Genomic DNA, 19,238 nt, shown 5'->3' on the forward strand with positions numbered 1-19,238 from the left:
TATTCTTGCTGCTGCCATCTTTTAAGATTATTTCAAAATAAATACTAAGAATCGAAACGATTTTTTAAGAGATTTTAATAATCGTTATCGTTACTATGACAACTGATACAACTCTCAAGACTGTTTTGTTTCTATTCATATGTTACTTTTAAATTCAAATTCGCTTGGAATGCAGTATGTTTTAATGATAAATTTATCTTTCCCTCGAATGTTCTGTTATTGAGCAAAAATACTAAATTGGGAAATATGGTAAAATATTTTACAAGTTACAAAATGTACAATTACTTTTGTTGTCTACACTCTTTATTGCTAAAAGTAATTTAAATTGTTTTCAAGAATTGGTAAACAGTAAAAACTATGGTAGATTTGGTGTAGATCGTAAATATTGGTTCATAAACTATTGATCGCTTATTACGCCTGCTGTAATGATTTTTCTTTTAAAATATTTACATTCTAGCATTTTAAAATCATATGCTCAATTTTAAATTTCTGATCAATTTTAAAGAATCTGAATATCTAAAATTATCTTGAATTGTAATATTTTACTGTATTTTTATTTTAATCATTTTCTGTACTCAAATGCTTTGTAAATTCTTCTTTGTAATAAAAAAGCTTAAAACATTTCATGCTCTACTAAAACCCTTGATTTCCTTATGAAAAAAGGCTTTCATTTATGTAAATGAAATTTCCAAAATTAAGTTTTCATAAATAATTTTTAATGATTTGTATTATACATAGTCAATCAGTTTCTAGAAGCCTTTAAATTTAGGTTGCATTTGAAAGCTTCTAAGATCTTTTTGGGGGTTTAAAAAATATACTTAGTATTTTTTGTGAGTTAATATTCAGATTTTTTTTTCAATATTGGGGTTTTAGAATAAACAAATGTCAATACATAGGAACATAAATTTTTTCTATTATAATTATTAATTCGCTTATTTCTTTTTTCTTCTTTTTAAGCTGTTTATGTTTGTAATATTTTTAAATAAAAAACTCCTTTCCTTTATACATTTCTCACTTATGTGAAGTAATTTCGATGTTATTAGTAATTGTAATTTAGATTTGTTGTTTTGTTTGACGTTTCATTATAAAGGTGAACGAAAATATATAAGATCTTACAATAAAGCATTTATAATAAACCATTTTTAAAGTTCATTATGCAAAGAATAAATTTTTGAAACATGTATTGAGGTGAAAATATTTAAAAAAAACATTTTTGTTGTTTTGAGGTTTGTAAAGCATATTGATACTAAACGAATAATTTTTAAAAAGCTTTTAACATTTTTAAAAGCAAATCTTCACAAAAAGTATAATTTATTGTATTGGTTATTTTAAGGGAAATAGATGGACTGAGGTATAAACAAGCTATTTTAAGATTAAACTTTTATAATTTCATGTATTTATTAATAACATACCATTTACATAATTTAAAATTATTTATTAGGAAATACATCCTATAAGAATAGTATATACTCTTATATGATGTATGTATCCATATATTCTATAAGAGTTTATACAATTCTTATAGGATTTATTTTCTAATATGTAATTTTAAAATACATAAATGCTATATTTAAAAATATTGAATATTTAGGTATCAATCCAATATTTTGGATTAAAAAGTTAACCTTATTGTTGTAAAATAATTTAAGGTCTGGTATAAACATTACATGAAAAAAGCCTTTTATATAGGTATATACTTTTATAATATAATTTAAATTTCCTAATGTGTTTAACAATATTTTTTTTAAATAAAATGTTAGTGAACAGAAGTTTCTCAAATATAATATATATATTTTTAATTTAGTAGTCACTAAAATTCAAAGTTATTATTAGATTTTGCTAACTATTAATTTGACTAAACTTCTTAACTGAATTCTAAAACTTAAGTCACAACAATTTTTTTGCATTAAAAATTCATAACATAGATTCTCCCTTTACTTCTTTTTATTAAAGTATCTAAACATGAAAGAAGGTTTTACTGTTTTTTTGATATCATATGGATTGCAAAGTTAAGAGTGAACAAATCTAAAGCTATAGATATACATCCTAGTACAGCAGTCATCAATAGAAACAGCAAGTAATTCACTAGTTAGAAAAAGAGATGCTTTCTGTTTCGAAAGACATTCTAACTTCAAATTTCTCACCAAAACTATGGCTTCAATGTTCAGAAAATCATCTTTAACAATATTATTTTTAATATTGTTTAGGAGTTAAGGTTGCAGAGATTAAGTGCAGTCTATAATAGAATAAGTAAGGATATTTTAGACTTAATTATATTTTATTAAATGGCAAATTTTTTTGACTAAAAAATTTGTTACTTTGTCTGAAAATATCACATATCTATCATGACCTTTATTTAAAAGTAAATATTGGGTATGTATCGCATTTTAATGTGCATTTTTTATAAATCTGAATTTTTAATATAAATAAATTATTTATTCATTTTTAACTTATTTTAGGCTGAAGATTTAGCATTATCTGAACTCCACAGTGAAATGATAGGTAGCTACTTAAAGTTTGCTAAGTTTAGGAGAAGTAAGCATTTGCGAACCATTGAGCAGACCTTTGATGATATGAAATTATCAAGGTAATCTATTAAACAAAATTTTGTGATTCAAAAATTAAATTACTTCTTAAAATTTCTTCTGATATATTTTAATCATTTTATGTCAGCGAAAATAAATTCTTTAAACACGGAAAAAAAAGTTTCATTTGCAAGCAAAATTATTTTGTGAATGCTGAACTTGAATTTAGTTTTTGAATTTCTGCAGTTTCTTCTTTTTATCAAAGATTAGTTTTGATTTATTGACATATTAAAGTATAGATTTAAGCTTAATAATTTATCTTATACTGCAAGAAATTGTAGTATGGTAGAATTAAATATGTTGCAACTTAAAATATATTTTTGCATAGTAAGAATGCAAACAGATTTTACCCTCCAAGCACAGTATTACTAGCTTTATCTAGTTTGTATGGAGTTTTCTACTGTACATACAACTTTTTCATTGAATAACTAGTAAAAAACTAGTTTGTAAATTTTGTAATGCAGAAAAGCAGCTAGGTTAAAAAACCAAAATTCTGAGTTTACAAATATAATAATGCATAATAAATGGTCCCCGAATTGATTTTGTGTTTTGTATTATATTTACTTAATATTAGTTTTATTTAATTTGGTTTAAATAGCTATTTAGGTTGTAGATTCTGAAGATTAAATCGTAAATTTAAATTACTTAAACATGAAGTCTTTTCCATAAAAGACTTGGACCGGGTTTTAAATTTAAACGCTCAGCAGAAACATACATTTTTATCTCTTCTAGATCATCTGGAAGAAGAACAAAAATGCTAATTTTTGAAACTAACTTGAGCTAGTTTAATGTAAAATTAAATATAATTTCTCAATATTATTGAAGCATTCATCACAAACATTAATTTTTTTTTAATAAACTCAAATTATATTGCACCTCCTATCTCTTCAAACACAAATGAAAGAAGAGGAAAAAGGCTAACTTTTGAAACTGACTTGAACTAATTTTATATAAAATGAAATACCTAATATTTCTTAGTATAATCAAAATATCCTATTTTGTTTCTATCTTGAACTATAATACACATTTTAATCTCGTTCGTTTTTGTATTTTATTACTGAAGTTCTGTATTTGAATTTAGTTTTCTGCATAGCAAAAGGTTCATAAAACCGACTATATTTACTGAAATTAAGTATAGGCTCTTTTATGAGTTCTTTAATTGTCATTTTAATTTTTCTTAGTACAAGTATTAATAGAATTTGTGTTATTTAAAATTAATTATTTTTTATTTCAGATTATTGGAAGATACATATTCTGTTGATGAAGTACGTGACTTATTAGATGAACTGTGTGCATTATTGAAAGGTGATCTTGAACTAGAATTAATCAACACTGCACACACTGCTGCTTTGCTTTTATGTCAGATGTGTTGTCAAGCTCAGCAATGGCACTTAAAGCTCAGTGCTGATATATCAGAATTAGAAAACAGGTTTGTGGTAAAAAATAGTATTTTCTTTTAATATCAAAATCCACTGAAGTATCTGTCATAGGTTATATGTTTAATGTCTTATTAGAATGTACTTTCAATGGTTAGGATTTTTCATCTATTCTATTGCTCATTAAATATTTATTATAGTTGGGTTAAAGTGACATTTAGTATCAAACAAATTTTTAAATTGATTTAACTGTGTTTGTGTAAATTATTTCATTGGTATATGTAACTAGTTAATTTCTTTGTGAATTTGTATTTTATTTCATTAGTTCTTTTTAATTAACCTTAATCTGTTTACATGTTTTTAATCACAGTAAATAAATAAAAATTGTTCGTCATGTTCAATTTAGTTTTTTCTTAATAATATTAAGAGATTAGGCAAAAAATTTACTTCAAGATAAATGTGACAAATTTTTTAAAAGGGAATAACAAATTTTAGTGTCTAATTTATTTAGTTTTTTAATAATGCAGTAAATGGCATTGTTGGCAATAATGAGTATAGCATATTGCAAGATTCTTGTCATTACGAATAAATTGAAAGGCATCCTTATTGAAATTGTGCGTAACATACAAAATTGATCTGTTTACAATGAGTTAAAAAATGAAAATGGAATATATTTTTTATCTTTTAAATTACATTGCTAAAAGAACAAAACAGATTTTTTCATCCCTTATTATAATCCTTACAGTACTCCTTACAGTATGTATCTAAATTTTTGATGAAAACCAGAAATTGCTATATGATTAATGTAAAACTTGCCAACATCTTTTCAACTCATATAAAACAGATATATTTAGCATTATTTTTTGGTATTCCACTTCACACTATTTTTCCTTTTTTTTCCTTCTATATTCTAAATGAATGTTTGAATTCCAATGACAAACAATTTTAAAAGACCAAATTAAGGAAATTGTTGGTAGAATTTCCCAGTAAAAATATTTAAACAATTACTACTGTTCTTAAATAGTTTTATAATTCAATCATTCCTATCATAGAAATTATTATACTTTTAAAACTTGTACTAACTGTGATGTTTTGTACTAGTATACTTAAATTTCAAAACTATATTCTATTTAACAATTTGTAAACTAACAACACTAGATGTTTATTTTAATACAAAATATTTTAAATAGGAGTTATTATGAAAGTTTATTTAATTTCTTATCTTATTATTGCTTTTTATCAGCCATAAACTGTGAATGTTCCCCTTAAATTAGAAGCTCAGTTTAAGAAGGAAACCCTTGTTAACAACATTAGTTTCTCACTTCCACTTTATAAGGTGTGGAACTGCATTTTACCCTAATTTGCCTTTCTCGGCTACTGTGGTTTTTCTTGTGCTGTTTCTTATCTTTTTTTCTCTTTCGACTACTATTCTTTCTGAAGTTTTGTTTCTAACCTTTATTTTTCTATTTTTCATTGGCAACTTTATTTTTTATAATTCAAATCACTTTTGTTTCTTCTCATTCACGTCTGGCAAGTCTTAAAAATGGGTGCCTGTTTTTGAGCCCTTGAAGCATGCCAACTTTTATTTCCAATATGTATATTTCGAGGCGAATGAAGATTTTAATTAAGTAAAGTAACAATCTTATTCTTTCTCTTTTGTGTTTTCTTTTAAACTGAAGTCTAATCTTTTCAGGGATCTTCTAGAGAAGGTGAATAAATTTGAAGAGAGATTGAATAGTAGCTCTCTTGAAAAAGGGTTGAATGGTTCTCCTTTAAGAGTCAATAAGTTACAACCTTTGGGAGAAAATGCAGGAGCTTCTCAATTGCTTCAACTTGTAAGAAAATGTTTTTTTTGTATGTGTGTTATTGTAAACATGTGTTTATAGACATATTTCTGAAAGATGTTGATTGATTGAATCTAAGGTTCAATGGCACTAAGTTCAAATAAGGACATGCTATGCCAAACAATTTATTACAGATTAAACGGACTGTATTATTGCTACATAAGACAAAAAAAAAACCTGATATACAAAATTAACATAAAAACAAAAAAAAAACCATTTAAAATTGGTACAAGTGAATAAAACCAGATAAAATAAATGATGTTAACACACAAAATAAGTAAAACGGTATGGAGACGATAAATGCTTACTGAAGCGAATAAAATTATAAATACAAGGAAACATTTAAATATAATTTAAAGTACCAATAGTGTGTATAATTGTAAAAAATTTTAAACTTGATTGGCGTCATCTAAAATATCCTCCGTAGATAAAATAAAACTTAGGAAAAAAGTAAAGATATGACGATTAAAACACAGGCAAATGATTAAAAAAAAAGATAAAATATGAGTAAACCGTTACATTTTCCAACTTAAGAAACAAAAAGGGCATTGGTTTGAAGAGTTAAAATTGTTAACACTGAGGCTTAAGAGATATGGTAGCCATAATCTAACATTCTATTTATAATATTGCAGGATTTAGTGACTAATCATCAGGAACCTTTCTTTAACTTTGAAGGATGATAAATTTCGGTTAGATTTTCATAAGAAATAAAATTAATTTTATAAAATATTTGTTATGCATTACATTAAATTAAGTTACATGGAAAATAACTTGCTTAATCGAATGTTCAAGTATGAAATGGCATTTAATTGAATTGTGAAATCTAATACAGGATATTTAAGACGTAATAATAAGATTAGGGCATATTTATACATTTTTTACATTGTGTTTTGTCCTGTTTCCTCCCTTTTTAATTCAGTTTGCTTCATAATGAATCGAGGCACTGATTATTAGTGATTTTTCTTTTATGGTACTTTTCCTGTACATTGTTAAAAAAATCTAATGATTAGATTTTTTCATATTATGTCTCAATCTTAATGGTTAGAGAGGATGATATAAAATATGCTAATTAGTTAGTGCAGATCATATTTTAAGTTACTAAATCAAGCAAAAAACAAACATACTTTCTCTGAATAAACACGTCTCTCTTTTCGATAGATCTCTCTTTCCATCTTTTCAATTTCTGACCATCAAAATGTAGAGGGTAGCCATGATATGGAAAGTATAATCACAATAATTTGATCAAGAGAGCGGTCTAAAGTTTGGACTTTTTAATGTTAAGGTTACTTTTGCTTGTTTTGTCATATCTCGGGAAATTTTTAAGCAAATTGAAAAATTTTTGCACACATTTATAAAATTTGTTTAATTAAAGATAATTTTATGCGAAAAATAATTTTTAATTATTATTTATTATTTTTATCACTGTATTTCGTAAAAGTTGAAAAAATTTTATTGTAAATCATAAAAATTTTGCATCATTATAAGGAATGTAATTTTATGTGGCAAAAATGTAACATTTAAACAAAATTGGAATTTTAAATATATTACTTTTTCAAAATTCGATTTCTCAGGTTCTGTTATTATCTCAGGATTTGTTAAAATTTGCTATTTTGCTCTGTAGAATTACATTCTAAAAATTATGCAAAAATTTGTCTGCCTTACAATTCAAGATTTTCGACTATTATTGAATAAAATAATATAAAATAACTAATTATAATATTATTACTAATTATATTTTTATTATTATTAATTATTACTAATTATAATAATCATTCAGAACTATTTTTCATGTGGAATTATCCTTTATCAATGAATTTTATAATTTCGTGCAAAAAGTTTTTAACTCACTTAAAAATTTCTTGAGGGATCTGAACTTTGAACCACTCTCTTGACCAAACTCTCTTGACCAAGCCATATTTCCCAGATTGCAGCTACCCCCTGCATTTTGAGAGTCAGAAATCCAATTCCGTCAACAAAAGGGTACATTTATTCAGAGAAAGTAAGTTTTTGTGTATAAATTTTTAATTTAAAACATCGTCTGCACTAAATTAGCATGTTTGTGTTATCCCATCATACCATTAAGATTGAGACGTAGCACCTGAAAATCTTATTATTTGATCAAAGTTTATTCAGTGTGATTCGTTTTATTTATTTATTTTCTTTTTTTTATACTGTACATATTTTCTTTTAAAAAGATAATCTTTATAATTGGAAAGCTCCACTCACAAACCCCCATAGATTGCTTCTTATTCATTATTGTATTCTCAAAAGTCAATATTTTTCAAAATATCACTAAGATAATATTGTTAATAAAATGTATAAATTTAGGAATACAGAATTCTTCATGCAAAAAGAAAAAAATAAATAAGGAAGGAATTTTACTCTTTAACAAAAACCATATATTATTATAATTGTTTGAATTGGAATACAGAGAGAAAATGTATTCTAGAATTTAGATTTTTTTCAATAATAAGCACCAATTCCTTCTTATAATTCGTTAATTTAAATATAATATTATAGTTGCTTATTAATTTATTGCTACTTAATTTGGTGTGGTTTCATAATTTTTTTAATGTCGACTACCTATTTTTCAAGCTGTTTTACTAACTGAAATTCATACATTCTCTCAATTTCTTTATTTTAATTTATTATAAATATAAGATTTACATTTTTATAATTTAATTCAAAATATGAACTTTGAATTTAAACTGCCTGATTCTTTTCAAAGTAAAAGAATTTAATATATTTTTGGTTTCATGTTCAGAATTGAGTAAATTTAGAATCTAAAAATTAAAAAAATTTACTGTGACCATGCACCAATATTTCCTTTAGAGAATATAAAAATGAACACGAAGATTAAACAACATTGGTTTATAGAGTAATTCAGCTTTTATTGATATTATTTGTTAATAGCAAAAATAATTAGTTTAAAAGGATTGCTATTTCAAAATTTTTTTTTATAAAAATATCATTTAAAAGCTGTTTTTTATCATTGTGTTTTAGTAAATAGTAATTTAATATCTCTAATTTTTATGGTCTTTAGATCAATATGAAAGAGACTATTATATTTTTCATACAATATATATTATTTTGCTATATTATATCACTATATTTAAATTAATACAATTAAATTTACATTTTTTATGTATATTTGATGAATCTTTTGTGCTGAAAATAAATCAGGAAATTGATCGACTCAATGAAGAAAACAGAAGGCTGTCTGAGAAACTGAAGAGTGTAGAAAAGCAGGTAATTATTGAGATAAAACATACATCTCTCACTCAATTCAAATCTAAAATTCAATTTATTTTGCGATTTTAAGATTAAAAATAAGTTTTCAGTAAAATTACTCATGACTACTTTGTTATAAGATTTATAATGAACTACAGCTGTTCTTACTACAATAATTGTGGGTTATACAAAACTTTACTTAGAAAATATGAAATCAGATTTTATGTTTATACATTACCAAAACTAATCATACACTACTATCTTTTCCTAAAGTGAAAAATTAAATTTTTATTCTATCATAACCTTAATTATTGTTAATTTGTGTGGAATTGTTATCTAAAAATGTATTAATTTTCTTTTACAGACTGTTGATATATTAGAGAGTAAAGCTGCTTTGACTGCAAATCTTGTAGAAGTACAACAAGAACTAAAGGAAATGAAAGAAGGAAAGGTGTTAATTAAATATTCTTAAAGTATATATTATTGAAGCATGAAGTTCAAAAATCTATAAATGTTAGGCATTGAACACTTTTGATTAATTTGAAATATAATATACTGTATGTTTGTTGTAAGATAATTGGATAACCCGCCTTTATGCAACTATTGTCATTTTGCTAGTTGGAAAACAAAGTATTTTTAATCAACCTAACACTTTTTATGCTTAGTGTAATCACCAAATGACGTCCAGTGGCTGAGTGGTAGTGCTTCGCGTTTCTGTGCCATAGGTCCAGGGTTCGATCCTCGAACTGGGTAAGATTGATTCAGTCTTTCATCCCTTCAGTGGGTCGATAAATGAGTACCAAGCATGCTTGGAAACTAAGCGCTGGGGATTTTGCATTCTGCTGACCACCTAACCGGAACATCTGCTCCTGCACCCCATAGCCCAAGCTCAAGAAACTGAGATGGGCACAGTAGACCTTGGCCCTCTATGGTCTGTCGCGCTACTGTGTTTGGTAGTTTAGTTTTAGCAATCACCAAATACTGTTAGGCTAATTATAATATATATTATTTATTGCTTAATCAGTATTATTTCTTTCAAGCTGTTTGCAATGAGCCTATGCAAGCAATTATTGGCTAATTAAAGAATATTTGGTTCATTGCTCAATCTATCAGGTTCACTATACTTCTATACTCAAAAAGCTGGAATGGCAAAGCTCATTGCAATAAACCTAAGTAAACTTAACCTGAGTGATTCTTGGTTCAATTTTTCATTAGTCTAAATGCATGTGAGCTGTGTAAAAAGACTGAAAACCATCAGAATAGTTAGAAAATACTAGAGAGTTTTTCGATTAGCCAAGCACATTACAAAAGGGCGTCAACCTTCACAAAAAGCTGAAATTTTCAATTACCTTATTTATACGTTCTACGTATAAGAAACAAAAAAGGGTGAGAACAAATTAAGAAATAAAAACTACTCCTGATTGTTTCAAAGTTTGCATGATTAATCAATTTCTTAAAGTATTACTTATTAAAGAAAAAAATTTTTTTTTCTTTCTAAATTCATAAATATGCATCAAATCATATTGTGTTTTTTTTTTCTTACTTAAATAATTTTATCGTTAGTTAACATGAAATGAGACTAATTATTAATGAATATGTTATGTAAATACAGTAGTAAATGAACAAAAAATTTCTATTGCTTTTATAATTTACTATTTATATATTTTTAACTTGCATTTGAATATTTTTAATCAGCTTTTATGTAACCTATTTATATAAAAGATTTGCTATTTCCGAATTTTCTTATGTATATCTTGTTACTCTATTGCAGGCAGAAAATGTTGAGAAAGATTTAAAACACTTGGAAGATGAAATGAATCAAGTGAAAAAGGAACTGGAAACAGTTGAGCATTAATTACTTTTTCTCATATAATATATTAGTGAAATGTAACACCAAAATCATATATATTTGATGATAAGAAAAATTTTAAAATTGTTTTTCATCTTCGGCACCAGTTTTAGTTTGAAAAAAGTAACAATGTATTATAATTTTAGCAATCCGAAATAGATACAAATGTTTCCTAATTATTTCTAATAATTAAACAATTGCTACTAATTAGAAGCCAAATTAAGATAATTCTATTCCAATCTGGTGTTGGCATTCTTAATGTATCTTAATGTAATCTGAAATTATTTGCATTTTCTTAACTTTATTTTAAATTGTTTGATGCTGCATTATTCAAAATTAGAATTTTTTTATTTTTTTTTATGCTTAGTAAATTTCCAAAACTCTTTATCAAGCATTTTGTTTGAATTTGAAATGTAAAGTATGGTTCGATTCTAGTTCCTTATTTTCTTATGTTTTAAATTTGAAATGAATATCTTAGCTAATACAGATTATTATTGCTTTATTTTTAAAATTAAACATTAGTTAGACTAGAAGGTGATAATAAATGCATTTTTTTAAAAAAAAGTTTTTTTGCCTTTATGGAACATTAATGTTTTTTTTTTGTCATGTCGTGAAAAAAAATTATTATGAATTTTGTAATTTTTGTTTTGAATTTTGAATCATATTTTACATTTTAAGAGAAATATGCATGTGAATTAATTTTTTTTTCATTAATATTGTTATTTTAAATATCCTTCAATAACAAGTATTATACTACACAGAGTTTTTCAAGATATTGGAATTTACTTTTGAACAATCTTTTTAAATAATCTTTTAATTTTTAAAACATCAAAAACATTTGATAGTATAATATTTCTAAAGTTCTTGAAGATAGTAACTAGAAACTAATGAATTCTTAATTATCTGTATCAAGAAATTATTTATATTTTATTTTAATTATAAATTGCACATTTATTTTTTTTACCTCATTTTTTATTTAATTTATGAAAAAAAACTTATTATTTAATTCTTTTTTTAAAAAAATGTTAATAAAAACAAGTTTTTAAAAATTTCATTTTAAATCTTTTTGTTAATTTATAAGGTTTGTTTTCTGGGATTTTCAGATTAGTAACATTCTAGTCTAGATCATTAGTTTAAAAAAGTGCTATAAAAAATACTTAACGGCAAAAGTATAATACTTATTGATGAAAAATATTATATTTTTTCTCTGCATTTTAGACAATGTGTGCAAGTGCCTATACACAACAAAATCTTGAATGTGATTTACTGGAAACAAAACAAAGATTTTTAGAAGTGCAATCACAACTTCAACTAGCTGAAAAGGTAATAATGTCTAAATTTATCTCGACTTTACATTCATGATTGGGATTAAAGTGATTTTTTTTTTCTAAAATGTGTGTAAAATTAATTATTAGATTTTAAAAAAAAGATTTAAAAATTAAATTTGTTTATATTTTTCTTATTTTTACCTTTAGTGTATCCCTAGTCTAATTTTAAAAACTAATTAAATTATTCAAGTTACTTATGTTAATAATTTTAATGAAGTATAAATTCACTATTTTATGGATGTAAAATTTTTTTTTTTTAATAAACCATCTAGCACTCCCATAAATACATGCAAATATTTCTCCTGTACTCATAATGTTTCTATGTATCATAAGAAGACAATTGCCAACTTTCCTTTACATGCTTAGTCTCCTTTAATGGCATTTACCTGTAATATTTATTTGCTATTCCTTATTAATATTATTCTCTGCTATTATTAAATTTTTGATTTTAACTTTATTCAAAATTCCAGGCTAAAAACTTAGTTTTCCTTTGATATAAAATAATCCTTTGACATTACCATATTAATTTTATGAAAAATGTATTTAGTTACAGCTTTATAATTAATGTTATGTAAGACTGTGTACCATCAACATATGCAATGAGTTAGAAATAACTATTCAAAATTGAAAAGCAATATTAGGGATAATTTTGACCTTTTGCTAAATAATCTCGTTCAGCTCTTAATCATTATTTATGGCAACTAAAAATTTAATACAGATTTATAGAACAATTTTTTAGATGAAGGGGCGATGGCGAGCAAGCAAAGTAACTATGTTTAAATTGCACTTCAATAGAATCTGAAACTTAATCTGTGAAAAAAATCTGTGCTAATTCAATAAAACATTTTTGGATTTTTTTATTGAAAACTTTTTAATTTTAATGTGATAAATCTTTATTGTTGATAAATGAAAATAATTGATACTATTGGGGGGCTGATGAGAGAAGCAATAAGTCGGGGCATGAAATACATAAATACTTTCATAAAAATACAGCAAAAATTAGTTTGCTATGAAGAAAGTGTGCAGAGCAAAATATGATTATAAGCATACAACACCAACAGTTAATTATTTACCTATCAATTTATATTAATTAACTGTTTTTTTTTTAATTTTTAAAAAGCTAAATAATGTATTTTAACATAACTTTTTGCATCTTATGAATGTTGAAAAAATATATGTTAGTGTTTTTATTTCCTTGTGGTACTTGGGAAAAAGTCTGTGAAACCTATATTTGGTTCCAGAAGGAGGTTCAATTTTATCCTGATTTTATATTTGATATTTAATCATTATAAAAATAAATTATGTTGCTTTATATTTTTTGCAGGAACTGGAAGTGAAACTGAGCCAAACTGGAGCATTCAAGAATATGAAAAAAATGCTAGCTACTAAAAATGAACAGATAAAAACTTTGCGACAGAAACTTAATAAGTATAGAATTTATTGTAATCAATAATTTTTTATAATTATTTTATCATTAGTAATAACTTTTATTGACTTTTTGATAATTATAACTTGTGATTGATTGATTGATTGAATCTAGGATTAAATGACACAAAGTCAAAGAGAAAAGGATATGCTGTGCAAAGCATTAGGTTTATAAATAATTTGTGTGCCATTTAACTAATGGATTAAGTTCAAAATGGCGCTTTTAAATAATGTGTTATTTTTATTTGCTATGTGCCATCAAATTCATTATATACAGATTTTTTCTTTCATTATTTTATGAATTCTATATGTTATTGATAACAAGGTAAATATATATATAAATATATATAACTTTAATCAATTAAGGTCTTCAGAATAATACTTTGTCTTATTCTTCACCAACTTATTGCAATAAATCATTTGTGTTTTGTACCGTTTCATGCAATATTGTACATGCATAACCATTAAAAATTTTATTTGTTTTTATAACTACCCTAATTATGATGATAATAGAAAGGGGATATTGTTTGCTAACATCTTTTTTAATTTTATGAAAAGCTAACATGAAGTAACATAAAAAAATTAAACAAAGTGTTCCAATAATTTATATTTTTAAACACTATCTAAATAAATAGTGAAAAAGTTGGGATGAAAACAATAAAGCCAGTTTGGTTCCCTGATTAAACTTTAGAGTGTTTCTAATTAGCACCTTTCATCTGCTTTATCTTCCTTCCACCAGCAGTAAAACAATTCATTTTTATTAATTGTGTTTTGTTAGATTTCGATGGCATGCTTGTTTTTCCCTAACTTAAACTTTAATTTGCAACCCCTAATGTGTCTATTTTTTAGTTCATTTATGATGAGCATAATAAAGTATATTCATCATCAGTATTATTTAGTATAATGAAATACCTTGTATAATACTGCTGATTGACACCAAAATTATTTATTTCAGTTATGAAAATACCGCAGATGAAGATTAAGAGAGAAATAGCACTGTTCTTCAATGATAACAAGCACAGATAATTTAAGGATTTAGAAAACAATCTAGTCATCAAACTTTATGTTTATCGACATGTTAGTTAATGTATATCTAATTATTTATTTTTATAAATTTTGCTTCTCAAATGTACACACTGATATACATGCTTAAATGTATAAAAGAAATCTATTTATCTAAAAATAAATATAATTAAGCACAGGAGAAATTTTATAAAATGAATTACATTATCATTAAAAAACATTCACACATAGCTCAATAAATTCATATCTGTAAACTTTTTACTGCATTCTGTCTCTCAGAACATAGGAATCATAAAAAGTCTTATAACTCAATTTTCTTAAAGGTACAAAAAAGTACTAGTTTTGCAATTGTAAACTAGTATGATCTGCGCTATGTTGGGTCTGTTATTTAGAATTATTCCTTTGTAAAGCACTACAGGAGGTATAAGCTGAAATTTTTTTTACATGCACATTTTATGTTGCTCGCTGTTTTGATATAATTCAATTAAACATAGGGTCTAGTGGCAAGTCCAAAAAAAGACATGCTGCACCAGATAATATGTCAAAACAGATTAAAAGCTAAAGTACATATTAAAATTTATTTGCCATAAAATTAAATTGATAAAATGGTACAAGTGAATAAAATTAAGTAAAATATGTGAATGCTATATAAAAAACAAAAAATAAATGCAACAGTACGAAGATGGTGAATTTTTTTAAAAAATTGAATAAAATAATGAATACAAGGAAACATTTATATGCAGTTAAAAATAACGCTTGCATAAATATATTAGGATGATGAATGTAATCCAGCATACTTACCGAGAAAGGTAAAACGATATTGGTTAACTGTTTTGATATAAGCTAAAGTTGCTAGCTCTTTCATTTAAAAGGAGTAATGCCATTCTAAATCATTTTTAAACCTGTACTTACAAAAATTTGCTTTACCAATACTTGTATATAAAACAAAAGTTAATATGAAATATTTTGTAAGATGAGATAATTACATAAATAAGCATGTTTTTAATATGCATATAAAATCCCCCCCCCCCCCAACATAGCAGTAAAAGGAGCAAAATAGTCTGTACGCCATCTTGAAAAATAAGAAGTAGACGCTCTTGAATTGTAGTCTTCTTCTGTCATATTACTGTGTAAGTAGCTAAATACCGGTTCTTTGTACAGGGAAAAAAAACTAATCAAGAAATCAGTACAGAACAACACTACAAAATCAAGCACTTAACTGTACGACAAATACCAACACAGATAATAAAGTTAAAATACTCCCAATATTTTTTTTAATTTATTATTATTTGTTACCATTCTCAGTGGCTTTGCATTATTAGCTTGAGTAAAACACGTACTCAGTCATTCCTTTTTTCAAAATAAGAATTAACTACAACTGGCATAATGCTGTTGCTCTAGGCAACTCAAGTTATTTAAAATTTACCACAATCAAGCTACCTTCTCCAGTACTTATATCCTCGATGATGTTTACATTTATCCTCAACAAATTAGTACCTTTAATTTTGATTTTTAGTGCAAACTTATTTTTTTTAATTTAAATTATTTATTTTTAAATTTTTTTAATTTAAATTATTTATTTTTAAATTTTTTTTAATGTAAATTATTTATTTTTATAGTATTACATTTTAAAAGCATAACTATGAACAAAATAAACACCTGGTTTCAGTTAACCTTAGGAATACTAATTTGGTCACGTAGTCCATCTATGCTACAACAATAACGTTGATCATTCAGATAACCTGGCATAAAGAATAAAAAATAATTAAGTATTACAGAGAGAGAACCTGCAATAAACAAATTATTTGATTCAAGCTGAAAGAAAGAAAACATCATTAAAATTATCTTTAAAATATTTAACAAAACTAAATCGTTTATAGTTTACTTTAAGACAATGGATTCCGATAAACCAATGAGAAAAATTCGTTTTTTTAATGTCTCTGTATAAAAATTATAATTACAAAATCGGGTTTCATACAAAATTTCTTTATTTTAATACGCGTTTAGATAGGTAATAAATTCGGCATTTTTTGTACGCCTAGGTTCTAACACTTTCTCAAGTCAGTTTATGCTTTTAGACTGAGTCATTTACTCTACAAATGTCCAGTTTTAAATAAAAGAAACCTCGGCAAAATTTTGTAATATTCTAAGAGACAGTTTAAAAACTAAAAAATTTTGCACCATGATATCGTTTAGTTTTTATGAATTCATCCTGTTAATTGGTGTCATAGAATTCATGTTTGACTTTAAATTTTTGTAAAGCATTTTAAATGACAAATCAAATTTGCTAATTAGAATATATCTTTTTGAAATTGAATATTTTAAATCGATTTCAATCCTCTTCTTAAAATCCCGCCAAGTTTCACTTTTCTAAAGATGATACTTACGTTTTTAAACCGATGTGATTTCTCCTTCCAGACTATAATTGAGAAATCTTAGGGCTTTTTTTTAGTTTTTGGAATGTTTGTCGCTAACACTAAATTTTCAAAATGAGTGACGGGATTATACTTATTCATAACGCTTTCAGTCTAGTTTACGAGATCTCGTTATATATTACAGTAGATCAACATTACATTTAAAATTTCAATTTTTTTTTTTTATTACGAGGTGTTTCCGTCCACAGCTAGTCACACTCATCTATATCCGTTTGCAATAATTTTTTCTTTAACTCCTTCAGTACCGTGATCACACAATTCTTCCATTCCGGTCCACGGTATCATATATAAAATAAGCCTTGCTGACTCTTAGCGGCCAAAGATCATATGGTCGTGATCTTTGGTACTCTTGGATAACATCCCATATTAGTACGTATAAACTCGGAGTATGAGTTCCTGCTGATGAACTTTTTACTCATTCTGCCAGTCTTGAAAGAGTTAAACAAACTGTTACATAAAAAATTAGAGATTATTTCATTAAAGGATCTGATTTTTTTTTTTATTGTATTATCTCAAGTTTTGTTTCCGATTTTATAAGGCTAAATTTTATACCTAATAATTTTGCTGATGTTGAAATGAAGTATTATTTAATTGTTGCATAGTTTAAAAAGTTACTATAGATTTTTTTATTTATTTTTTTTTACCAAAAGGATCCTTTAACAATAATGTGAAAATTTAATTTGCATTATTGCTACAGAATGTTAAACAGTTAGCTATTTTATATTTATATATTACTTGAGTGTCATACATTGCCTTGATATTGTATAAAAATTTATATTATAGTTAATATTAAGACGGAAATATAACTTATTTATATTTTAGTTTTAAAACGACTACTAAATATCTTTTAAATGTTGCATCATAAAGTACTACTAATTGATTATACCTATAAAAATGATAAATGAACAACACTTTTACTTTTAAGTTTTAAATAATAATCAATATCAAAAACGTAATAATGACTGAGTATAATTTTAAGAAGGCATTATAAATGACTATTACTGGTAAATATCTTCAAATAAGGGATAAATGAATTATTTGCAGGTCAATCCGTTTAATTCATGCAAATAACTGTAAAGGATGTTTATCTCTTTTGGTATAAGAAAGATCGTAACGTGTGAGTTTTTTTGTTCTTTGAGAATGCATAGAATGGTCAATAACTACCATCAAAATGTTTAGGTATAGAAAATGACCTCCATTTTATTTTCACCTCTTAGGAAAGATCATTGTTTAATTGAAATGACATAACTGTACTAATGACAAATAAACCTGATCAAAATATTAAACCCAAGAGGTAGTTAAAATTTTCAAGTTTAAAATATATACGAGTTTAATCTTTTACTTTTAAGTGATGAAACATAAGATTTAAAGCATGAATTCGACATTGATTCGCATGAGCCCATAAGATGTGACGATTCATTCAAGGTAATCTATCTTTAAGTGATGAGATAAGATTTAAAGCACTTAATTCGAGATTTATTATCCGAACACCTAAAATTTTAAGTGATCACAGCTAAAATTTGATTGTTGTTGCTGTTGTTCATTTACGTCGCACTAGAGCTGCACAATGGGCTATTGGGAAACATCCCTGAAGATGATCCGAAGACATGCCATCAGAATTTTGATCCTCTGCAGAGGGGATGGCACCCTCGCTTCTGTAGCCCGACTACCTGCACGCGAAGTCGAGCACTTTACGGTAGAACAGTATAACGAGGACCAATACAGCACACCCTCGGTCCCTACGCAGGCTGATCTAAATGGTCATCCACCCACACACTGACCGTAGCCAGTGATGCTTGACTTCGGTGATCTGCTGGGAACCGTGTCTTAACGATCAGTCCACTGCCAGACACTAAAATTTGAAGTGATTACACAGAAGTGATTCTATGGGGAAGCACTCTGGTACCACCAGCTCAAAGAACCAAATATTGTTGTTCTTGTAGACCATTAAGACACTAGGGGTGCAAATGCTTTTGTTTTCCAGTGACGCCATCTATGGCTAAGAATTTGACTTCTGCCACAGCCATACGTCATACCCAATTATAGGGCGGACCCATTCATTCACCCACAGATCGTAATTTTGAACTGAACCAGGGAACGACCAATCTCCAATCCAGTACACCAGAGGTATAATTTGTTATG

At 26.0% G+C, this 19,238-nt stretch overlaps 1 protein-coding gene across 2 annotated transcripts; it reads left to right on the top strand.

Moving 5' to 3' along the window:
* The first annotated feature begins 83 nt into the window (after positions 1-83).
* Positions 84-14,846, top strand: LOC107442547 (leucine zipper transcription factor-like protein 1). Of its 2 annotated transcripts, none has more exons than XM_016056132.4 (10): positions 84-249; positions 2,460-2,587; positions 3,820-4,014; positions 5,655-5,796; positions 8,989-9,054; positions 9,401-9,487; positions 10,808-10,879; positions 12,104-12,208; positions 13,538-13,641; positions 14,594-14,846. In XM_016056132.4, the coding sequence occupies exons 1-10, from the start codon at positions 247-249 to the stop codon at positions 14,619-14,621; spliced, it is 930 nt and encodes a 309-aa protein (XP_015911618.3). In that variant the 5' UTR covers positions 84-246; the 3' UTR covers positions 14,622-14,846. The 2 variants fall into 2 exon arrangements, with proteins under 2 accessions (XP_015911618.3, XP_042903362.2); XM_043047428.3 differs by having other exon boundaries at positions 142-275.
* Positions 14,847-19,238: the final 4,392 nt, after the last annotated feature.

The sequence above is a fragment of the Parasteatoda tepidariorum genome, chromosome 9 (assembly GCF_982258835.1).
Source record: "Parasteatoda tepidariorum strain Cologne lab strain chromosome 9, Ptep-v5.0, whole genome shotgun sequence".
Taxonomy (NCBI): domain Eukaryota; kingdom Metazoa; phylum Arthropoda; class Arachnida; order Araneae; family Theridiidae; genus Parasteatoda; species Parasteatoda tepidariorum.

Excerpts from the sequence above, each read along its gene's own strand:
- LOC107442547 (XM_016056132.4), top strand. Across the intron at positions 12,209-13,537 it reads AACTTCAACTAGCTGAAAAG|GAACTGGAAGTGAAACTGAG; the intron begins GTAATAATGTCT and ends TATTTTTTGCAG. Across the intron at positions 13,642-14,593 it reads TTGCGACAGAAACTTAATAA|TTATGAAAATACCGCAGATG; the intron begins GTATAGAATTTA and ends TATTTATTTCAG.